Source organism: Ovis canadensis, chromosome 12 (assembly GCF_042477335.2).
Source record: "Ovis canadensis isolate MfBH-ARS-UI-01 breed Bighorn chromosome 12, ARS-UI_OviCan_v2, whole genome shotgun sequence".
NCBI classification, from domain to species: domain Eukaryota; kingdom Metazoa; phylum Chordata; class Mammalia; order Artiodactyla; family Bovidae; genus Ovis; species Ovis canadensis.
Window position 1 is genome coordinate 39,085,848 of NC_091256.1, and position 24,414 is coordinate 39,110,261.

Below are 24,414 nucleotides of genomic sequence, written 5' to 3' on the forward strand. Positions count from 1 at the left end.
ACTGGTTTGTGTTATGTAGGAGTCATAGATTTGGTAAAGCATTGTAACAATTTAGGAAGGCATCTAAATCTTTAAATTCTGGATGAATTTTATGTTTGAATCTACAAAATTGCATGAAGGCTAAACTCGAGAGACCTCCTATCATTCTAAAATTCCTCACTCTGGACAAATCATTTTTAGGACACTTTCTTATAAATGTCACCTTTTGAAAGCACATACAATTCCATTTGTTCCACATTTTATGATCTTAACCTACACGGGGCTGACTTCAATTATCCATGGAATATCAAATATGATAGGAAGACAAACCTGAGAGAAACATTTACAATACAATAGCATCACTTGCTAAATTCTTCATCAGCATTCTCTGAAAAAAAAAAACTTCTCAAGCCTTTTTCCTCTTTATTTTAGCAATGGACTGTGGAAAATGTGCAATTGTCTCTTGACATGAAAATATTCTCAATGTACGGTGATCTTGCCTGACGGGTTTAGTTATTTTCTGCATAACTGATACAGGAACTCCTATACGACTCTCTTCCATCCTGTTGTAAAGGTCAGAAAAAAGCAGCAAACTGGGAGGGAAATAGCTTATCCACCGGAGTAATAATGTTTGAAGGCTTTCAAAGTATGTTGGTTTTTCCCTCCTTCCGACTGTGTCTCCATTTTCTTCTTACAGCTCACAAAATGTAAGGGTTTTGTCGTTGCTAAACAGTTGTTCTTTGCAGGTTTTTCTTTTTTTTTCCAGATTAAAGTCCTATCTCTCTTAGTTTGTTTCTCTACGCAGTATTTGACTTGCTCAGTTCCTGCCTGATTGCTGGTAGGAAAAGGAAAAGTATTAAAAGTAAATATAATGGTAAGGTAATATAAATGGGTGATTCATTCTCAAGAAATCTTAATGACTGCATTCAAACTCACAGTAATACAAAGATACACTAACTGTGCATTTTTCATTGAAGAAATCTATGTTCGTATTTTTACAATAACAACATCAATTTAAATATATTTATACATTCTCTCCATTTTGTACACAAAATGAAAACACTGATTCTCTGGGCTCAAAACAAGAGTTCAGTGGGATGGGATGGGTGAAAATGAGTAACCTAGAGAAAGAGCGGTTTACTTAGTTTTCCATTTAAAACTACTCAATACCGGAAACTTACGAGGAATTTTGTTTACCTGTTTTCACAAATAATTTCCATTATATGAAGGAGAGAAACCCTCTTTGGCATCTGAAGCCAGGTAAAGGGCAGGATAATATGGAAAAGTAATTGTTTTATGCCCTCAAGTAACAAACTAGGTATTTTTTTATCTTCATTTTCTTTAAAATGGGTATTATTAAACATTACAAGAGTAGCAAATTTGTTTAGACACTCACCATCAATGAGCTCTTCTTTTAGCTTAGTTAATTCTTTTCTCATTTCATCTAAAATGTCCTAAAATATTAGAGAAAAACATCAGAAATACAGAAAATAAATAAAGATTCTTGCTTACATAAAATTTTACAAATGTATAAAATGTTAGCTCTGTCTTTTGTTTCCAGATTTGTAATTTATGACTTAGAAGATCAACTTTGGTAAATTGTGTTTTAATAGTCTTCTCTTCCCAATCTTGCTTATCCTAGCTTAGCAAAATATGAAGCAGAAGGTTTTCTAAACCTAAAAAATAATTACCCGGTCATGCTGTGAAAGCTATGATTCAGATAATCCCTGTAAAACATATGAGCTTTGGTTTTAATCTAATCTTTTGAGAGCTAAGAGGCAATCCATAAACAAGTTTCAAGGAAGAAGACACAAACTGGACAATCAGCTCCTGGGCAATCTGTCATCTGGTCTTAAGTATGGGGACTGCCTACGAATCACCAGAGCTGTCAAACTAAACTTCACGGAATCAAGGATTCCCCTGGAGGGCCCTCGGGGGCTGCCCTAATAGGTGGGAAGGAGGAGGATGGGACCCTGCTGGACATACACAGTCCGAAGACAGAAGACCGGCCACACATAGCTACTGAGCCCTTGAAACATGGCAAGTCTGAGGTGAGATGCACTGTAAACGTTAGACCCCAGATTTCAAAGATTACTATGAAGAAAGTAAAGAAAAATAACTAATCAGTAATTTAAACATACTGATTATATACTGAAATATTACTTTGGCTACATCAGGTTAAATAAAAATATATTAAAGTGAATGTCACCTATTTCTCTATTATTTAGTGTACCTGCTAAAAATTTAAAGTATGTGACCCATGTTACGTAGAGTTGGTAAAAAAGTTCATTTGGAAAAACCCTAACAAACTAACCAATCTGATCATATGGACCACGGCCTTATCTAACTCAATGAAACTATGAGCCATGCCATGTAGGGCCACCCAACACAGACGGGTCATGGTCGAGATTTCTGACAAAACAAGGTCCACTGGAGAAGGGAATGGCAAACCACTTCAGTATTCTTGCCTTAAGAACCCCATGAACAGTGTGAAAAGGCAAAAAGATAGGACACTGAAAGATGAACTCCCCAGGTCGGTAGGTGCCTAATATGCTACTGGAGATCAGTGCAGAAATAACTCCAGAAAGAATGAAGAGACAGAGCTGAGCAAAAACACCACCTAGCTGTGGATGTGACTGGTGATAGAAGCAAGGTCTGATGCTGTAAAGAGCAATACTGCATAGGAACCTGGAGTGTTAGGCCCATGAATCAAGGCAAATTGGAAGTGGTCAAACAGGAGATGGCAAGAGTGAATATTGACATTTTAGGAATCAGTGAACTAAAATGGGCTGGAATGGCTGAATTTAACTCAGATGACCATTATATCTGCTACTGTGGCCAAGAATCTCTTAGAAGAAATGGAGTAGCCATCAGTCAACAAAAAGTCCGAAATGCAGTACTTGGGTGCAATCTCAAAAACGACAGAATGATCTCTGTTGGTTTCCAAGGCAAACCATTCAATATCACAGTAATCCAAGTCTATGCCCTGACCGATAATGCTGAAGAAGCTGAAGTTGAACAGTTCGATAACACTTTCACTTTCATAAAGACCTACAAGACCTTCTAGAACTAACACCCAAAAGAGATGTCCCTTTCATTAGAGGGGACCGGAATGCAAAAGTAGGAAGTCCAGAAATACCTGGAGTAACAGGCAAATTCAGCCTTGGAGTACAAAATGAAGCAGGTCAAAGGCTAACAGTGTTTTGCCAAGAGAACGCACTGGTCATAGCAAACACCCTCTTCCAACAACACAAGAGAAGACTCTACGCATGGACATCACCAGATGGTCAATACTGAAATCAGACTGATTATATTCTTTGCAACCAAAGGTGGAGAAGCTCTATAAAGTCAGCAAAAACAAGACCAGGAGCATCTGGCTCAGATCATGAACTCCTTATTGCCAAATTCAGACTTAAACTGAAGAAAGTAAGGAAAACCACTAGACCATTCAGATATGACCTAAATCAAATCTCTTATGATTACAGAGTGGAAATGATAAATAGATTCAAGGGATTAGACCTGATAGGCAGAGTGTCTGAAGAACTGTAAGCATTGTACAGGAGACAGTGATCAAGACCATCTCTAAGAAAAAGAAATGCAAAAAAGCAAAATGGCTGTCTGAGAAAAGAAGAGAAATGAAAGGCAAAGGAGAAAATGAAAGATATAGCCATGTGAATGCAGAGCTCCAAAGACTAGCAAGGAGAGACAAGAAAGCCTTCCTCAGTGATCAATGCAAAGAAATAGAGGAAAACAACAGAATGGGAAAGACTAGAGATCTCTTCAAGAAAATCAGAGATACCAATGGAACATTTCATGCAAAAATGGGCACAATAAAGGACAGAAATGGTATGTACCTAACAAAAGCAGAAGATTAAGAAGAGGTGGCAAGAATACACAGAAGAACTATTCAAAAAAGATATTCATGACCCAGATAACCACAATGGTGTGATCAGTCACCTAGAGCCAGATATCCTGGAATGAGAAGTCAAGTGAGCCTTAGGAAGCATCACTATGAACAAAGCTAGTGGAGGTGATGGAATTCCAGTTGAGCTGTTTCAAATCCTAAAAGGTCATGCTGTGGAAGTGCTGCATTCAATATGCCAACAAATTTGGAAAACTCAGCAGTGGCCACAGGACCGGAAGAGGTCAGTTTTCATTCCAGTCCCAAAGAAAGGCAATGCCAAAGAATGCTCACACTACTGCACAATTGCACTCATCTCACACGCTAGCAAAGTAATGCTCAATATTCTCCAAGTCAGGCTTCAACAGTACGTGAACCATGAACTTCCAGTAGTTTAAGCTGGATTTAGAAAAGGCAGAGGAACCAGAGATCAAATTGCTAACATCCGTTGGATCATTAAAAAAGCGAGAGAGTTCCAGAAAAACATATACTTCTGCTTTATTGACTATGCCTTTGACTTGTGGATCACCACAAACTGTGGAAAATTCTGAAAGAGATGGGAATACCAGACCACTTGACCTACCTCTTGAGAAATCTGTATGCAGGTCAGGAACCAACAGTTAGAACTGGACATGGAACAACAGACTGGTTCCAAATTAGGTAAGGGAGTATGTCAAGGCTGCATATTGTCATCCTGCTTATTTAATTTATATGCAGAGTACATCATGAGAAATGATAGGCTGGATGAAGCATAAGGTGGAATCAAAATTGCTGGCAGAAATATAAATAACCTCAGAATTGCAGATGACACCACCCTTATGGCATAAAGCAAAGAAGAACTAAAGAGCCTCCAGATGAAGGTGAAAGAGGAGAGTGAAAAAGCTGGCTTAAAACTCAGCATTCAGAAAACTAATAAGATCATGGCATCCAGTCCCATCACTTCATGGCAAATAGATGGGGAAACAGTGGAAACAGTGACAGACTTTATTTCTTTGAGCTCCAAAATCACTGCAGATGGTGACTGCAGCCATGAAATTAAAAAACGCTTGCTCCTTGGAAGAAAAGTTATGACCAACATAGACAGCATATTAAAAAGAAGAGACATTACTTTGCCAACAAAGGTCCATCTAGTCAAGGTATGGTCTTTCCAGCAGTCATGTATGGATGTGAGAGTTGGACTATAAAGAAAGCTGAGCACTGAAGAATTGATGCTTTTGAACTGTGGTGTTGGAGAAGACTCTTGAGAGTCCCTTGGACTGCAAGAAGATCCAACCAGTCCATCCTAGAGGAAATCAGTCCTGAATATTCATTGGAAGGACTGATGGTGAAGCTGATATTCCAATACTTTGGCCACCTGATGTGAAGAACTAACTCACTGGAAAACACTCTGATGCTGGAAAAGGCTGAAGGCAGGAGGAGAAGGGGATGACAAGAGGATGATATGGCTGGATGGCATCACCAACTCGATGGACATGAGTCTGAGAAAGCCCTAGGAGTTGGTGATGGACAAGGAAGCCTGGCATTCTGCAGTCCATAGGGTCACAAAGAGTTGGACATGACCAAGTGACTGAACTGAACAAACTTTTTGGCCAGCCTGATATTTCTATTTAATCGTGATGCTGTAGACCCTCTTTCCTCAATGATAACCACTCTGTCTTTACTTATTTTGCAAAATTTCTATTTATAAAGTTCAACTTGAAATAATGGATACACCCTCTAGTTAAAAAATTAAGACTGTGTAACATGAACGCTTCGAGAAGGCGATGGCACCCCACTCCAGTACTCTTGCCTGGAAAATCCCATGGATGGAGGAGCCTGGTGGGCTGCAGTCCATGGGGTCGCCAAGAGTCGGACATGACTGAGTGACTTCACTTTCACTTTTCACTTTCATGCACTGGAGAAGGAAATGGCAACCCACTCCAGTATTCTCGCCTAGAGAATCCCAGGGACAGGGGAGCCTGGTGGGCTGCCATCTATAGGGTCGCACAGAGTCGGATACAACTGAAGCGACTTAGCAGTAGTAGCAGCAGGAACATGAATGCTAAAAGGGCTAATAAGGTGATAATTTTAATGGGTGAAAAACAACTATCCTTTGGAAGGATTATCAAATTCTATGACTTTCTTTAGCACTGTGTACACCTTAGGTAAAATTAAATAGCTCTATGTTTAAGGCTTATCTTTAAAAAAAACCTTTTCATGTTTAAAATAAGGTTGAAAATTATCATCAATTAGTTTATTTCCTCCATTTTCCAGTGAGGAAACTGAGACACAGAAATGATAGATATTCTTTTTCAAATTAATTTAAAATCAGTCCTAAAATCAAATCTACTGCTCGCAAGTCCCCTACTTCAGACAGTCAAGAACTGACCATATTTTAATTGTGTGCAAGTGCTCCATTTCAAGATATTTTTCAAGAAAAGAAAGCCATGTTTAACACATGGGAAACAAGCGCTTGTTTATCAATGACCACATGCTTTTCAAATTAGGTAACTCAACTGAACTGTTCAAACAGCTTTGTAGTATAAAAGGTTGATCTGAAACTGTTACTATTTGTTGCTTTAATTCCTATATAACTTTTACTTTGAACTCATTATACTGCAACATTATTGGTACTCTTTTAAGCCCCACTCGAACTGCTGATATTTTAAAAAATGAGTGACGGAATGGGGAAAACTCGCTCTGAAGATAAAGACAGGATTCTGATTCTGACTATGGGACTGAGTAAATTCAAATTCTCTGAACCTCTGATGTGCACAATTCGAGTACAGACACTATGTTATCTGACTACTACCAGGATTAGGAGACAATGTCACGCTAATAACCTAGCAAATGCGTAACACTGAGGTCTGCCAGACAGTCGGTAAATGCCTGTTATAGTGATCAGTACCACTGTTATCTTTACAGGCTATTCTGAAGTGCAGGATAAGAAGACAAAGATTAAATTGTTCATTACAGGCATAACTATCAGGTCTACAAAACTGATAGCTGTTTCACTAAGACGTCTTTAGCCTTCCTTTTCCAATCTTTTAAAACACTATCATTTAAAATTTTTTTACCTCTTTTAGAAGTAAAACAGTTCAAGGTTCCAAAATTTCCTATTACTCCTTCCATTTTTTTCTGTGTATATAGGTATTAAACACAATGCATACTGTATCTAAAATACAAACAATATCTTTTTCTTATTGATTTTTTCCCCTAACTGCTTCCTTTCACAGAAATATGTGAGAGTACTCTTCTTCCTTACATTCTTGCTAAAACCAGACTTGGTGGGTCTGTGTTGGCCAATGCTGAGTGCAAGCCAATTTTTTCTCTTGAACAACTGTACACCATGCACTTACATTTAACGTTTATCCTATATTACATTAAACCACTGTCCCTACCCTCTACCACTGCTGGCACTTTATGAAAACTGATGAACCAAAACCTGAGGATCTGAGAGAAGTAATACAGCATGAATGCTACTGTTCAATTTCTACAAAAATATCAAGTCTATATTCTTTTCGAATACATTCACCACCTGTCAAATATATGTACATGGGATTATTTTTAAAAAGAACAAGTACAAACAAAGGGCAGCGGCTGCTGGGCACCCACCTGCTTCAGCCTGTCATAGTCCAGTCCCTCCGTCTGGACTCCATTGGCACTGGGCTGTGACGAAGGTGCAGATTTTGGTCTGGACAAATGAAATTTTCAGGACAGGTAAGTAATGCTTAGCATATTTAATGAGTTCATTAGTAATTGCAAACTTATCAACCCAACACCAGATTATAGTACATTTCTTAAAACGTGTTAAAGAGTTAATTATCTTAATAGTTGCAGATGTACAAAAATAATTAGGATGTACAAAAATATTTTTTGTTTTTTTATCAGTATTTATAAAGAAATTAGAAAAAGTTGATAACATGACAAAACTTTTCCAGTAAAGAGTAGAAGACGATGCCCTTTGGGCACGAGGAGGGTGGCAAGGTAACAGTGGCATCATGACCAGGACAGACGGGAGGCCAGCTGCAGCGACCCAGCCCAAGTAACACAATCTTGTTCTCTCCTTTTGAAACTGTACGCTATTTAAATCTGTGGCAAACCAATAAGAGCGAAATGATAAAGACCAGACTGTTTCACTCTGTATAAATCAATTTTCAAATTATATGCCTTGGTTTCCGGTGGCAGGAGGAGGAACTGCTTAATGAGTATGATTTCTTTGTATGTGTTCCATTCCATATCAAGTATCAAAATAAGTAAGCATCTTGGAAATATGATTATTAAGTTAAAAATAAGTTATTAAAAATTAAAAAATGTCTGTTCCTATCCAATTGGCTTTGTGGCTATTTCCCAATGAAGTTTTTATAAAGATGCTCTCTGAATGGTCATCTAACTACTTCCACAAACTTACTTTGTTTAAAAAAAAAGGGGGGAGGGTAAGGAGACAGAAGCAGACTGTCAATTACTATTACATTTTCAAAAGTTGAGCTTCTGTTAAAAAATTTTACATGAAGAAATAAGTCTTAAGGATTAGCCATATTTTAAGCAAAAAGTTTCAAAATCAAGTCAGTCAATCATGACTCCCTCTCCAATTCTGGCAAGAGAAAATACTAAGTGGGAAAATTTAGAATTTTAACTCAATGATACTTCATTTTCAGCTTTTAGTATATATTAAATGGCCACTTTTTAAGGGTCACAAATCAACGCAAAAGAAAACAAGTAGGCCATATATTTCCAACTTTGCAGAATACCAATGTGAGAAATCTGAACCAAGACTAACAGGCATAACTTTTTCAAACTTACAATTCTTACAAGGCACATTACACTTCAAACCCATAGGCACTGTGTGTGAAGATGAAATCTTGAGTCATTTAGGTTTATATGAAACATATGACAGCTTAAAAGATTGTTGTGAAAAAAGTCAACCAATTTGACTACATATCTGCTGCTATGTTTATATACAAGAAAAATAATAACTCATAAAATTTCATTCAAGAGGCACTGAGCTAGGCCCTGTGCTGGATAAGATTTATATGACATACTTCCTTTCCTCTTGAGACAGTATACCTTTTCACCTTGTTGAGGAGGTGACTTAATCCCATAGTCATTTAAGGTGCACTGAGATTCACAGTGTGCAAGTCACACTGCACTGCAGAGTCTGGTCTGTACAGTAAGTATCATAAACGTTGACTTTTATGCATTTCATTTACCCATACTGCCTGTTCCTGCTCTCCAGAAGTAAATTATCATTTACTCTGCTTTTCTTTTACCTTTCACATTTAATTGGTACACACACTGTCTTGGTTTCTTTTACTAAACTTACATAATGAATATCCTTGAAATTCATGTGAATAACAATAGTCTGTTACTTAACTGGGGAGTATGTTATAAATATATCCATATTTATTAAACAATCCAGAAAATTATTGTTATATAATAAAAAAATCATGGAAACATGCAATTTGTAAATAATTTAATTCATGCTAACATGCAATCCACCACCACCACCGACCGCCACCACCACCACCATCACCATGATGATTAACTAAAGGGGGGAACTTTTCATACTTAAGGAAAGAAGTAATCACCACTTTTTAAAAAAAGGTTTATCAACAACATTATCTCAGGGGGATACTATGTATGAAAGCTGCAAACTGGAAAGATTTACAACAGAAAATCTCATCGTTAAATGCTATTTTTCTATGTGTTAGCGAATTTTCTAAATAAGTCTTTGGACAAAACAATTCAACCACCTCAAAAAAAGCAGGAAGAACTATTTCACTACTGTATTATAAATACTTTATGCAAATTTAACTGGCTAACAAAACGAACTTGCCAAATATTTTAATCATCAATGGCATGAAAATAACTGTAGCTAATAACAAACAATGTGGTCGAATAGAGTCTGATTACAGAACTCCTTACTCACTACCAAAGACAACCTCCTGTATACTATTTATGCTCCCAGTAGACTTGATGTGTATTTTAAAAAACAGATGCATATAGTAACATGAGTATAACATCTCAGTTATTTCTAACATTAAGGTTTTCACCATAATTGATAACAAAAAAGGGGGATTTTTATTACTTTATAATGAGAGTGCTGCCTCTAGATACTGCCTATAAAATGACTATACTGCAACTATTTAAGTCCCTGTTCTGCCAAATTAATTCTAAATATAGCTTAAGCCCTTGAGGATCTTAAGAAATTGTCAATTTTTTTTAATTAAGAAAGAAATACATGGTTCATATCCTAAGTTTTCTTAATTAAAAAATGGTACAACAGGACTCATCCTAGAAAACAAATAATCTGCTCAAGGATATTAGATGTTAGGTTGTTAAAGATACTCAATTTACTGCAAAGTATGTAGGAAACGGAGATTTTCCTCAAATAATAAATTATTCACAATGGCTATTCACTGTGGCTGTAATACTGTCCTGTCTTCCAGTGACAAAGAGTACAGGATCTTCTGTTCAACTTTTTAAAGCCTTGTCTTATAAAAAGAATGGCTTTTAAAATAAAATGCAAAAGCTAGACACTCTCGATACACGTGGACTTTGATTTTCATTCTCGTATTTCAGGTATGTTGACCATTTATATTTATCAGAATCCATATATCAACTGATGGCAGGGAAATGAATACTATTAATTTTTCTCACTAAAGTCACTCAGAATTTTTTCTAAAAGAGTGTTTTAGATACAGCTTAATACGAAAGATTTACGTTATCGCCATTTCTCCTTTGTGGTGATTACCAATCCATGTAGAAAAAGCTCAGCCCTATCCTGAAAATGTTATTTAAAAGTCTCAAATCACAAAGTCACATCAGGATGATACCTGTGTAATGAATCATAGGACCTGTTGTCAAAAACAATCTGATTTTTCCTTGGAGAATCCCGTCTATGAAGGGGAAAAACCATTTAAAGGAATACACAATAGAACTCTTAAAAATAATTCTCATTTTGTTACTGTTTTACAGGTTTTTAGTTATAGCAAACAGAAGAACTAAAGGAGTCCATTAGCTTTAAAATAATTGTAAAAAAAGAAAAGATTATTTGGAGACTAAGTCTAGTTATGTGAGGACACTGTTTACGTGATAATTACAGAGAATTCTTTTAAAAAATCATTATGTAGTGGCTACTTTTACATACTGTAAAACCTACTTACGTAAAAATTCAACAAGTATCAAAACACAGGACATTTCTATTAGAGTGACTATAAATAAAACTACAGACTCTAATAAAAAGCACAGTAAAAATCACTGTAGCTTGAAGTATACAAAATTAGCTCTTCTGAGGAGGCATGTAAAGAACTTTTTCCCATCTTGAATACAAGATCTGTAAGCTCCCAATAAATGCCATGGGAAGAATTCATAAACTTTCCAACGTACGTTCCAGTCATGATTTAGAGCTTTTTTTCTAATTTATTTTTTTTTATTAAAGGATAATTGCTTTACAGAATTCTGTTGTTTTCTGTCAAACCTCACATGAATCAGCCATAGGTCAACATTCTTGCTTTTATTCCACTGTCTGACATCTTCACTTAATACAGCATATATATTACAGGATATTAATCCATCTTATCATTAACATAATTTTGACACTGAGTATTTATACTTTCAGTACTGTGCAAGGATAAAGTATGCTTAAATAAAAGCAAAAAAAAAAAAAGGCCAATATACTTGTTTTCAGAAGGAATGAGGGGAGTAATTTAGGAAGAAAAGCAATACAGTTCTTTAATTGGGCATTTTAGAAAGTTCACTCTGGGAAAAGAGAGGAAAACCATCTACCAGAATTAGAAGGGGATTACAATACACTACTGTATAATAAGAACCCATATTTGGTTAATCTATACAAAATATTTTTAAAATAGTGATGCTTAGAACATTTATTAAACTTTCTTTAGAAGTCTGAAAAGTCTGTGAAAGAATATTCTTTCCTTTATTAACTGAACCCAACCAGAACAAGGCACACATACATTCCACCTGGAGAAGTTTTTCCATGTCCCGTCTTTTTGCCATGTCTTTTGCCATGAATTTAAGCTTAGCTTTAGGCAAGCTCACTATGGCATCCCTATCAACGAGGCAGGGATGAAAGTAGTGACAAAGAGAAGGCATTCCTCCCCGTTACAATTTGCAACTTCAAAGGACACGACACATCACAGGTCTGTTCTGATATGCACAGTACTTGACAAACTGGGTGTGGTACAGTGCTACTGAAGAAAATCTGTAACTACTACTAGAGATACATTAGAAGGCTACATCAATTAGGTATCTGGGAACACAAACGCAGTTTTTCCACTCTATTGAAGAAACATGTTCACCAAAAGCAATTCCAGTCAAATATATTCATCTTTCAGTGACGGAGAAACTGAAAGCTTTTATACATTCAAAAAGGCCCAGTTTCTCTGTGAAATTTAATTAACTATGTCATCACCAAATCTTTCCCACCAACAGAAAGAACCACACAAAAAAACCAATCCAAATTTAGACTGAAGCTCATGTACACAGACCTGTGATAATATAAGGTCTATTTTTGTATTTTTTAAATTAGGCTTCTATAATTAGATGTTAAGTCTGCTTTTTCATGAGGCAAAAATAAGGTGAACAGCTCAGAAACAAAAGGCAAAAAAAACTTTTCTGTCTCAAGACACATACTTTTCTTTTGGAAAAATATGAGTCCTTTAAACTGTCTCATAAACCAAGAAAATGTTTCATCTGTGTTTAAGATCTACAATATAAAGTTAGGTATGACAGCAAAGTATACCTGCCTAAGGCTACTGGATTTGCTTGACTATGCGACACACAGCCACTTGTAGGAACATGAATTAACTAGTCTTGTCCCTGAGCATTATCTTTCTTCACTCAACTATAATTAGAAGTTTCAGCTGAAAAATAAATCTTTCTACTTTATAAAGTCAAAATTTTAGGTTGTATTCTGTTCTCTCTTAAACACTATAGCCTTTTTTCTCCAGCGCTTTTCAGTTTGAAGTATTATGCCTCTTTCAAAAGTTCAATGTTATTTATTGACAGTAATAATGATATTGAGGTTATACAGGAGAATGTCCTGTTTCTTAAGAAAAATGCTCAAGTATTAGGGCTGAAGCAATATATATTTGCAAACTGCTTTCCAACTATTCAGAGGGAAAAAATGTGGATGTGTAGACAAGAGTTCAAGCCAATGTTGGCAAAATGTTAATAACTGGTGAATCTAGGTGATGGATACATGGATGTTTGCTATACTATTCTTTCAATTTTCTGTCGCTGTTTTGAATTTTTTCAAAATATAAGTACTGGGAGGAATAAAAGCTATCTAGAAATTTCAGACAACCTGGGTGATAATAATAAGCATATGGTAGAATTCAGACCGATAAAAATGCAGATGTTAATTTCTTCTACAACTGTAATATAAAACTTAGAAAAAAAATTGATTACCTGGAAATAACAGGTGACTTGCTGCCATTCATTGTGTTTGTTCTTTCCCAAGGTTTTCTTGTCGGTTCTTTAAAAATTAAAGAACTTATGTTAAATATCCTATATTCTCCCAGAGTTAGGATTCTAATTTGTATAATTTCAGATCCCAAAATGAAAAGAAATTACTAAGCAACTATGTGTGACAACTTTCTCTACGAAGAACTTAAGATTGTTAAATTTGTAATACTGTAATTCTAAACACCAGATGGTACAAAAGTTTCTCTAATAAAAACAGGATAATAAGGGTAGGATAATTTTGGTTAATTACAATGAAATTATAGGAATTATTTTAAATTAATAAGGATAGCTTAAATTTATTAGAATGGGAGAGTATGAACTATACACTCTTTTAAACTATTTTCAGTGCCAATGATAAAACAAATAAAAAGAATCTTCAATGTGTTCATGTACTTCTACATTTAATCTAAATTCAAACAGCCCTCTTGGCAAAAAACTCAAGCAACTCAAAATATATTTCAGATTCATCCCATTCTACTGTACTCCTTGATTTTCGAACAACCAATTGTCAGGACTTAGCAGACAATTCCAGTTAAATAAAATTAGGTTTCTCTGAGCTTTCAGTTGACTGTTCTGAAAAACGAAGCTCTAAACTGTTCTTGCTAACCTGGGCTGCCTGGCTGATGCTGTCACTGGCCTCACTAGACAACTAGGTGAAATCCGGAGTGGAAGCCTCTCATGGAAGAACAAACTTGGGCCATAGGACAATCAAGTCTAAGCTGTGCAGAATTTTAGCTTGAAAAACTGCTGAGTTCTACTGTGCCCCCTCAACTGGCCTATGGACATGCACGTATGCAAAACTAAACTCTCAACTCAAGCCTGAAGCACTTATGTTCCGGATTTCTGCTGCCTTCAGTCATCTAGTGAAACAAAGTCATCATTCATCTTGCTTTACTCCTTGTCCACCAACCAGTCAATCAATACTCCTTCTGTATTCTCACAGCTAACACACTCTCTCACTGACCACCACAGACTGAGCCAGTGGACGTCAGATAATCAGATGAGGATGTCTACGACAGACAGAATCAGAAACACATCCAAGAGATACCTCCAGAGTAGGGGGAAAGAGGGGACTCCTGAAGGACAACTGGACAGGCAGGGGATGGTCGTAAGAACACTGTCACTAAAGAAGAGGCAGGCGAAGTGATGCCTCCTAGTCTCTTCCAGCTCCAACTCCCCATCTCTGCCCATGCCATACCCACTTCCTTTTGAAAAAGCACTCCTTTCTCTACTTCCAGCTAAGCGAAATACTCTTCAAGGCAAGGCAAAATGTCATTTTCTCCTACAAAGATGATCCAGGTGACTCCCAACTATACAATCTCCTTCTCCTTGATACATTTTTTAATATTCAACATGTGGTTATGAAACATTAACTTTTCACTTGTGTGTGCGTCTCAGCATCCAAGCTGAAGCATGCATTTCTTGTGCTTAGGGTGACTTCATCTTTCGCTTCTTTTTGGCCTGGCAGGTGTCTGACGTGGCAATTAAGGGAAAAAAAACTGACTGCATCAAGTGAAGTAAAAAAGCCTCTGCTGCTGCTAAGTCACTTTAGTCGTATCCGACTCTGTGCAATCCCACAGACGGCAGCCCACCAGGCTCCCCCGTTCCTGGGATTCTCCAGGCAAGAACACTGGAGTGGGTTGCCACTTCCTTCTCCAATGCGTGAAAGTGAACAGTGAAAGTGAAGTCGCTTAGTCATGTCTGACCCTCAGCAATCCCATGGACTGCAGCCCGCCAGGCTCCTCCGTCCATGGGATTTTCCAGGCAAGAGTACTGGAGTGGGGTGCCATTGCCTTCTCTGAAAAAAGCCTCTAGACTTTTTGAATGAATCCTTAATTTTATAAAAATGGTACCCATGTGCAAACACACATGAAAAAAATACATACGAAACCCACGCTTCAGTTTTCCATGTTTTAAATAAGGGGATATACATTAGATGAGGGTTCTGTACATGACCTTCAGGGAATTAGTGAATATTTTGAAATGATGGTCAGTTTTGTATAAAAATACGATTTTTTCTTCCCTGGGAGAGGGCTCATAGCTCTTCAAATTCCAAAAAGTTCTGTGACTCTAAATTATAGCTGAGTCCTAAAATATCTATGGTTTAGTAATAGCATGTATACTGATTTAGTGAAGATTAAGGTAAAAATAAGTAAATCACAAACAGAATTTTTACTTAAGGTAACATAAACTGATTTGAGTCCTATTTAGAGGAAAAATTAGTCACAGTTACAATATAATTATAATACAGCAATCAGGCCACTATAGAATCACTATTCAGTGAGAATGAGTGGTTGTTATAGGCATTTCCCTATAGTTGATTCCTATGGCTAACTCTAAATATTAATTCATCAAAATGATCAAAGTTCATTCCAAATTAGGTAGGAGAGAAACAGGCAGTTCAGTGTTTAGTCATTTAGTCAAATATGAAGAAATGACATATAAAATCCTTCCCTTTAAAAATCAATTACTAAAAGTATTTCTCTTTCATCTAGATGACATATTTTTCCTTGTTTAAATGAGTAACTTCAAGTGATTAACAATAATATACATAGAAGGTATAAAAATTATGATTTTCAGAGAAAGTCACAGAAAAACCAGTTTGGATTTTAATATTATCTCCCAATGTCATCAAGATATGAACAGCTGCTTCAGGGTCACAAAAGGTAGAGGAGAAAGTCAGTGCTTTCAAATGTGAACCAAGAATTTTAACATTTTAGTAGCTAAGCAGTCACTTAATCTAAACATGGGGAAAGGGAGAATTTTTTTAATTGGGAAGTACTAATATTTAAGTTCATAAAGATGAAAATGTATCCCCTGAACTTACCAGGTGTAGTTGTTGAAGAGGCCTTAGAAGATACAGGCTCTGAGTCTTCCTAAACATACAGAAATACATATTAATAACATCATATCTTCTAGAAACCTGCTATATACATTTGGTGCTTTATACCTTCGGCCATTTCCCACTTTTGCCTTCATCAGTCTCTTCTCTTCTACACTAAGTTTAGACTTTTTCATGTATCCTAGCAGCCCCACCTCCAAACTCCTCCCTCCCACACTGCAGTTCCTCGGGGCTCCCTTCCTCGTGTGTTCTCACTGAGACCTGCACACTCAATGAGAACCACACTTGCCAATGTGCTGCTGAATGGAAGAGAGGGCACAGCTAATAACCACTGGTATTTGGTCAAATTCCTTCATTTTTAAATGAAAGGAAAAGGAAACTCTCAGATATTTTAAAAACCCAGGAAAAAGTCCTTCACTCCTTTAATGGCAGGCTTAGGTACATAATTAAATATAAGTAAGAATTCCAGTAATTTTCCCCTAACTACACACATTCAACCCATTTTACTAAGAATGTCATTAAAAATATATAAAAAGTGATGCCATTTTTAATATCTGAAGAGTTAAAAATAAATATTGTTAGTTGAAATTAATTAAATTCAAACTAATCTTTGACATGAGCTATACTTGAATCTCACATTTTCAGGTGCAGCAGACTATTTTAATTTTTATTTATTTTTTGCTCACACCACTTGGCATGTGGGATCTTTGTTCTCAGACCAGGGATCAACCTGTATCCCCTGCAGTGGCAGCATGGAGTCTCAGCCATTGGACTGCTAGGGAAGTCCTCATGAAGTAGACTCTTTCTTATTAACTTACATTTTTGTCTTCTTTTTGTTCTGTTTCTATCGTTGATCCCTTTTCAGCAATTCTTCTCCTAGGAAAAAGGAGAAGGTACATCAGATAAAAATCAAAACAAATCATGTAACAGTTTAAAACTATACCAAAAAGGAAGGCCTGCATCTTGTTAAATTATACTTAGAACAAAATTAACACAATTCTTTCAATTCTGGACACATCCATGTAATTTCTCACTCACCTCCTGGCCAGCAGGGCACTCATTTCTTCCATTAAACCACTACCCCCTAAAGGAAGGGGTCCATTTCCACGACCTGTATCTGTTTTAGACGAGGCCGAATTCACACCAGTGGTGTTCCCTCCGCTTGGGAAAGAGGCATCTTCCATCTTAATGAGAATATAAACACATAATAAACTCCTATGTGGGGCAATCCTAATATATCAATCTTTTATTAATATATTACATTCAAAACAGAAGGATATATCCACATTAATTTCAATAAAAACATCTAGGTATTATTTTTAAACCTTAAGAACCAATGGAGTAATTTTATGTATCAGTGAAGTTTTATCAAAGCTAACATAACCAGTAACGGCATAACATGCTATCACATGTCTCCTTGTATAAGGCATTGAAAAGGATGTATTACTTTGGTGGTAAAAATTGCAAAACCTGTCCCCCAAAATGCATAACCTCAATCAAATCTTAGGGATATATCAGATCTACAAAATACTTAATTATTGTCTTCAAAAATGTCAGTATCATGAAAAGAGGAAAATTAGGAATTATTACATTTTAAAGTAAATTAAATAGATATCACAACAAAACGTAACAGGAGTGACCCTGGAATAGAAAAAAAATTGCCATAAAAGACATCATTGGACAACAGGTGAAATTTTAATAGATTTATAGATTATGTAGCATTGTATCAATTAAATTTCCTGATTTTGATAATTATATTGTGGTCATGTGGGTGAATGTTTTTCTTACAAAATACACACTTCAGTATTTAGAGAAATAGGAGCATGGTGTCTCTGATCTATCCTGAATTCAGACAGAAAGTGTGTGAGTTTATGCAGAAGAAAACATATACAAAGAATAAATATGGTAAAACGTTTAGTGGTCAATCCGAGGAATGAATTTACACTATTGCAACTTTTCTTAAGTTATTTCAAATTTTTTTAGTGAATGAAGTTAATAACACAGGGTTCATACAGTGAGAATACAATAATTTCAATATTTTAGATGCTGAGACAGAATCAGACACACATAAGAAATATAATAAATTAGGAAATCCATTTACCCGTGACACTTTCCTAAGTTTTGCTCCAGCAATTGCAGCTGCAAGTCCAGTTAAAGGGCGATTGTCTTCAGACATGGATCCCGAAAAAAATCCAGATGCAGGGAGGGGAGGAGCAGGAGGTGGAGGAGGAGGAGGGGGTACTTGATTGGGAAGAGGTGGTGGAGGAGGCGGGGGCGGAGGCCCTGAGGATGGGAGTGGAGGGGGTGGAGGTGGTCCTGGGGGAGGAGGGAGTATGGCTGGTGCCTGGGCAGGACCTGGCGGGAGTGGAGGAGGGGGTGGAGGTGCAGGTGGTCCCAAGACAATGCCTGAGAGAAAGAAATGTTAAGACTGTCAATGATAGAGCCACGTTACACTATCTCAGGAGGAAAGGCATGTAGAGTGACACGCTAAATTAAATTTATCACAAATTTATGAGCTCAATTTACATAACAGTTAAAATCCAAGTCAGTATTAAAAAGATACAAAAAATATTTTTTAAAAAATGCTAAAATTTAAAGCCAAATCTTAAGCTAACTACTTAAACGTAGAGTTTTAGTAACAGAACTTTGAAACAGATGGTCTAATTAGGGTTTTTTTTTTTCATTCATGGGGATTTAGTAAATAAAATAAATGCTTATAAAGGTCGGGATGGAGGTAGCATCACTGAAAAGAGAAATGTATGTGTAGTTCGGCTATTAGTGTTATTTGAAATAACAGATCCAAAATAACCTGGACAAACCTTCAGAGTTGAGATAATAAATCCTACACTAATGAAACATATAGTTTACTTGCTTTCCAAAATGGCTGAATCGAGACCATGAAAGAAGGGCGGGTCCCAGGCTCCAGCATCTCAAAAATACTCCATACTTAAATACAGTGTATCAAGAGTGTTGAGACTAACTGAAGCAAAGGAATCCTTACTTTATTAAAACAACCAGGAGACAACAGAACTTGTACAGAGTTTTAGCCTAGAAGATGGGGGTGGGAGAATGTCCAGGTCTTGTAAAATCACAAAGTAGTGGATAAGAAGGAGAATCCGGAGACTGACCCTGTAGGTCCTTCCCCCTTCCCTGAAGCCTTAAAGGGCTGTTTTAGGACAAACAAAATGCTATTTGCGTATTGGGTAGTTGAGTTTTTCAAAACTGGTAACTTTGAACAGTGACACAAGCTGAAACGACAAACTCCTGGAAGAAAAAACTGTGCTAGGCTGTCAATCTTCCAACAGAACTCTGAGGACACAGGAGGTGGGGTGACTGACCTTGTCAAACTGTGCCTCTTTTGTCCAGCACTACTTTCACAGTGATACTGAACTGCACCTACTAGAATTCTGATGCAACGTTTAAGCAAAATTCAGCAAGTCAACATGAAAAATATATATACGGAGATAACAAGACCCCTAGAACTAAGATCTTTTTTTAAGATGTGCTTAAATCCAGACTATAAAACTGCTTCTTCGTAAGTACAAATTTGTCATATTCCTTCCTGAATTTCTCACTAAATCCTATTTTAAAAAGGGAGTGGTTGCTAGGAATCTTTTTATTTACTTACAGAACGAGGTCCTTCTCTACTTAGGAATAATCCATACCTAGAAGATTACACCCCCCTTCCCTGTCACTGAGACAGCAAAGTTCGAGCATGGGGAGTAGGGGGATGACTGTAGAGGATGCTACCATCTCCCAACTATCCCCATAGGCTTACAATCCGGACCATGGAATCCTTTGGGGCAAACATCACGACTGCCCTCTCCCCAGTGTGTGCAAAGTTGGGATGCTCCCCATGGTTTAGGGTGGCAGCCACCCCTGGAAGTCTGATATGAGAAGCCCAATGCATACAGGAGGGGCCAAAAAGAAACAGGGTCCAAGATAAGAACTGTCCCAGAGGAGACTCCTGGATGACACAGATCTAATGACTACAGTTGGGCACTAAACATAATTTCTGTATTTCCCAGAAATTAAAGGAAGACACGTTTGACTATATATTTATTGTGTGGATTAATGTGTCTAGTAATGTTTTCCCAGTGATTATTCAGAGAAATGTACAGAGACCCTGAAACACGGAAAAACACCTCCAACACTGCACAAAAACCCAAATCTAGCTCAACAGGGAAACTCCTCCTACTGATCCTCCAAATGCAATCAATCCAACAGAAAGAAACCCACCTTCAACTTTTTCAAAACCATCCTCCCCATTCTTCTAGGGAAGTGAAGCTGTCTGGGGTGGAACATTTTCAAGGGCTTAGCGGTTAGTCGCGATCAGGGAAGCCTTACCCTGCTGGGCTGGAGTCTCGGCCGGCTGAGAGGCTGCCTGCAAGCCTGGCTCAGGAGCAGAGGAGTCTCCCAGCACAGAGTTTAGAGGAGTCTCCACAGAGGCAGGGGCAGCTGCAGAGGGAGAAGGGAGAACACTAGGCTTGGATGAGGGAGTTGAGGCAAGAGGGGTGCTCGGAGGCGGAGGAGAAGCTTGAGATCCACAGTGTGAGAGTGGTGCCAGGGAAGGCAGTGGCGGCGGCGGCGGCGGCGGCGCTGCTGGCCCTGAGGTAGGCGGCGGAGACACGGGGTGTGGGACAGAGTCAAGCAGCCCGTTGGGCGCTGTTGGTGAGGGGGGCATCGGGGGCACAGGAGAAGAAACACAAATGGGGAGGACAGGCCTTGGACCCGTGGCTTTGCCTGGGGGGCTGCTAATCATTACTGGAGGAGATGGAGGGAGGGGTGAGAAATTGGAAGTCGGCCAGGCACAGGGCTTCGTAGCTGGAGGCTGAGGAGAGGGGGTGTTCACAGGAGAAGAAGGTCGAGAGTTTTTGTTCAGAGGACGAGGAACTGTAGCATAGTGGGGAAGAACGGGGTGGAAGGCTGAACCTAGAGATGTCGCAAAACGTGTCGCGGAGTGTCGAAGTGGTGGTGTAGGGGGTGTGGAAGTAGGTGGCAAAGCGGTCACTACAGCGTATTCAGGAGTGGCCTCTGACACTGGAGCTGAGATGACTTTAGCGTATGATGGAGGAGGTGCTGAAGGAGGCTGGCAACTGGCATACTCAGGAAGTGGAGCGCTATACAGGGAGCTGTCGGAGGATGGAGCTGGACAGAGGTAGAAAGCAGCGGCGAAAGACAGGATAAAAAAGGAGAGAGAAAAAGGGAGCTAGTAAAGCCACAAAACCAGCATTCAGACAAAATGTACAAACGTAGACTACAGTTAGTTCCAGAGAATTAAAGCACATGTGCAAATACCTGACTTCACTCAAGAACGTTTTAACTTTAAGTAAATTTTTAGATCCAAAAGACAGTATGTTTTCTTTAAATCAAGTAACAGATCAGTAAATTAAACTGATTAGCTTATTCTTACAGCAAAAAAAATACAGTCGTCTTAACCTTCATTATTTTATCCACTGAAAGGACATTAACATTACATGAATAAGATCACAAAGAAGAATAAGTTGCTTTTTAAAAATAATAGAGAAACTAGCAAAAAGTTCATCAGTAAGGGCTAGAAGCCTCCAAATTCAATGATCATTTGTGGAAAAGTTATGTTGACTATAATCCCAGAAAATAACTAGGCAATCAAAACAAATGAATTAACCCAACAAACCAATCAATATTTAATCAACCCACATTGAGACTTTAGATATAGATCATATGGAATAGAAAAATTGTTAAATCCTATAATAAATGTTAATTTTAATGAATGTCAAAATACCTCAAATTTTTAGTCATATCTTTACCCATACGTCCTTCAATAAAATTCCATCATATTTAGTAATTTTCACTAATTTTTCACAATATTAAAATATGTTTACATTATTAGTCAGCTTTAGAGATGGTATTTTTTAACTTGCTGTTTTTAATTCCTCCTTCAAAAACTTGAGAACACAATCAAGCAAATTTCTGGAAAGCTACAGTATTCAAGAAAATTGAAGCAACCTCAAAAGGGAAATATATCCCAACTTCATCCAACACAAAAAATTTCCCATGAAAATAATTTATACTTTATAGCCAATTTATAGGCAGTTAGAAGAATTAGAATGCCAGAATAAAATTTTCCAAGAGCTTTAAGTCTCCAAGCAATAAAAGCAACACAGAGAGAAATTAAAAAAAAAAAGATAAAGTAGCAATCGCCACATATTTTTTCTAATTTCGAATCGTACTGCTTCATCCCAAGAATCTCAAATGCTAAATATTCTTCCTAATTTATGACTCCACCAAACACCACCAAGCTCAGACATCAGGAACACAGAACAGTCTGTAAACTTCTTACCGGCATTTGATATCCTCCGCTCTCGCTCCCACTCCAGCTGCTCCCTCTCTAGCTGCTCCTGCCGCTCTCGTTCCTGCCGTTCCCGGTCCAGTCTCTCCAGCCTCTCCCGCTCTTGTCTCTCCCGCTCCAGGCGATCCTGGCGTTCCCGCTCCTGTCTCTCCCGCTCCAGCTGCTCCTGCTCCAGCCGCTCTCTCTCCAGCCTTTCCCTTTCTAACCTCTCCCTCTCCATCCTCTCCCTCTCCATTCTTTCTCTCTCCAGCCTTTCCCGCTCCAGCTCCTTTTGTCGTTGCTGCTCTTGTAGTTGCCTGAAATTAAGAAAGTAAACAGTAGGCAATTATGGCTACTCACAATGAAAACCCATTCTTTTCACAATGAACCTACAAGAACCTTATTTCTGATTTAAATACAAAGCAGTGTAGACCATGCAATCAACATCTCTCCTTCCAAGTGAAGAAGGACTATGTTCAGCAGAGACAGCTTATGGTACATACAAATGAAAAAATTTTCTCTTACTAGGATCATTTTCGCTGTTTCAGGACATTAAACTAATATCACATTTTATCCTGCACTTTTCCTGAATAAAGTGGTCCAAAGAAACGAGTAACTGAACACACCACTTTAAAGACCAAGACATTATTTCATTTAATGAAAATATTTCTAATTTGTAATTACCTTCCTAAAATGACATCAAATTTTCATTGTACAAATTATACTTTATCATATCAGAAAATACAATGGCTAGTAACAGCAATAGCTCAATAAAAGTTTGGTGAATGGGGAAAACCAGTTAAGAGAAGAAATAAACTTTAAATCATATTAAGTCTCATATCCAGAGGTCAGTAAAATTAACATTTTGGCATTCATGCTTCCAGACTTTTCCTCATGTAAAAATACATGAGGAATATAAACCAAAAAAAATCTGCTTTCCTCTCTCCCACTTGATATATTGTAAAAGGTATTTAACGCAAAGTAAAATTTTGCACCTTTACTTTTCATGCCGGTGTAGTATTCCACTGTTCAGTTGTTCAGTTTGAGCAGTCTCCTATGGTACAATATGTTAGCCTAATACTATTACTAATATGGCAATAAACATTTATCCTCACGTATCTTTGAACCGTTTTCTGCTTCTTAAGCATCACCATCCACACAGATTTGCTAGATGAAAATATATAAATATCGAGATTTTTTATATACAGTTCCAAACTGTCTTCAGCAATGGTGGTGCCAAATAACACTCGCCAGCAGTGGGGAACCCAGCGGGCTGCTGTCTATGGGGTCGCACAGAGTCGGACACGACTGAAGCGACTCAGCAGCAGCAGCAGCAGTCCAACAGTATATGAGAATATCCACTTTTCTTTCCTTTCACTAACACTGAACACTATCATTGTTTTTAATCTCTGCCAATATGATTGATATCATATAACAATTTTCATTTATTTAATTCTGATGTTAAATATTTTACAATTTGTTTACTGATTTTTATATTAGTATTGACTGCATACGTTCTTTGATCAGCTTTCTTGGGAGAGTTAATACTCCATATTTCTTTGAAAGGTTCTTTTCTATATTAAAGGTAACAACGCTTTGCCACACATTGGTCATAGGTATTAACTTTTATTATGGCTTTATGTTTTTGATTTTAAAAGTGTTGTTTTGTAATATGACTTTTAATTTTATATAGAAAATCGAGTAATGTTATTCCTTTACATAACCTGCTTTCGATACCCTTCTTAGGCAGCCTTGTCCCACAAAAAAGATTATATAGTTGCTAACACTTTCTTTTCATACTTTTATTTTTTACAATAAAAGCCTTAGTTCATATGAAATTCGTCTTGGGCTTAACATGTGAAGAAGTGACCTATATCACAGCACCTATTATTGAACAGTTTATAGCCCTGATTT

At 37.4% G+C, this 24,414-nt stretch overlaps 1 protein-coding gene across 8 annotated transcripts in view; it reads right to left on the reverse strand.

Annotated features, from left to right (window-relative positions):
- Positions 1–382: 382 nt before the first annotated feature.
- The window catches only part of ENAH (ENAH actin regulator), a 153,485-nt gene continuing 129,453 nt past the window's right edge, over positions 383–24,414 (reverse strand). For 2 of the 8 annotated variants that reach the window (XM_069545464.2, XM_069545462.2), the window contains exons 5-15: positions 22,513–22,817; positions 20,538–20,648; positions 18,292–18,596; positions 17,229–17,374; positions 17,009–17,066; positions 16,176–16,224; positions 13,292–13,358; positions 10,696–10,758; positions 7,475–7,553; positions 1,376–1,433; positions 383–814 (exon numbers count right to left, since the gene is read on the reverse strand). In XM_069545464.2, coding sequence (XP_069401565.1) covers positions 777–814; positions 1,376–1,433; positions 7,475–7,553; positions 10,696–10,758; positions 13,292–13,358; positions 16,176–16,224; positions 17,009–17,066; positions 17,229–17,374; positions 18,292–18,596; positions 20,538–20,648; positions 22,513–22,817 — 1,279 coding nt within the window. In that variant the 3' untranslated portion in view covers positions 383–776. Of the gene's footprint in view, positions 815–1,375; positions 1,434–7,474; positions 7,554–10,695; positions 10,759–13,291; positions 13,359–16,175; positions 16,225–17,008; positions 17,067–17,228; positions 17,375–18,291; positions 18,597–20,537; positions 21,339–22,512; positions 22,818–24,414 lie in introns of all 8 variants that reach the window. The other 6 variants (XM_069545460.2, XM_069545458.2, XM_069545465.2 and 3 more) reach the window with 3 other exon arrangements.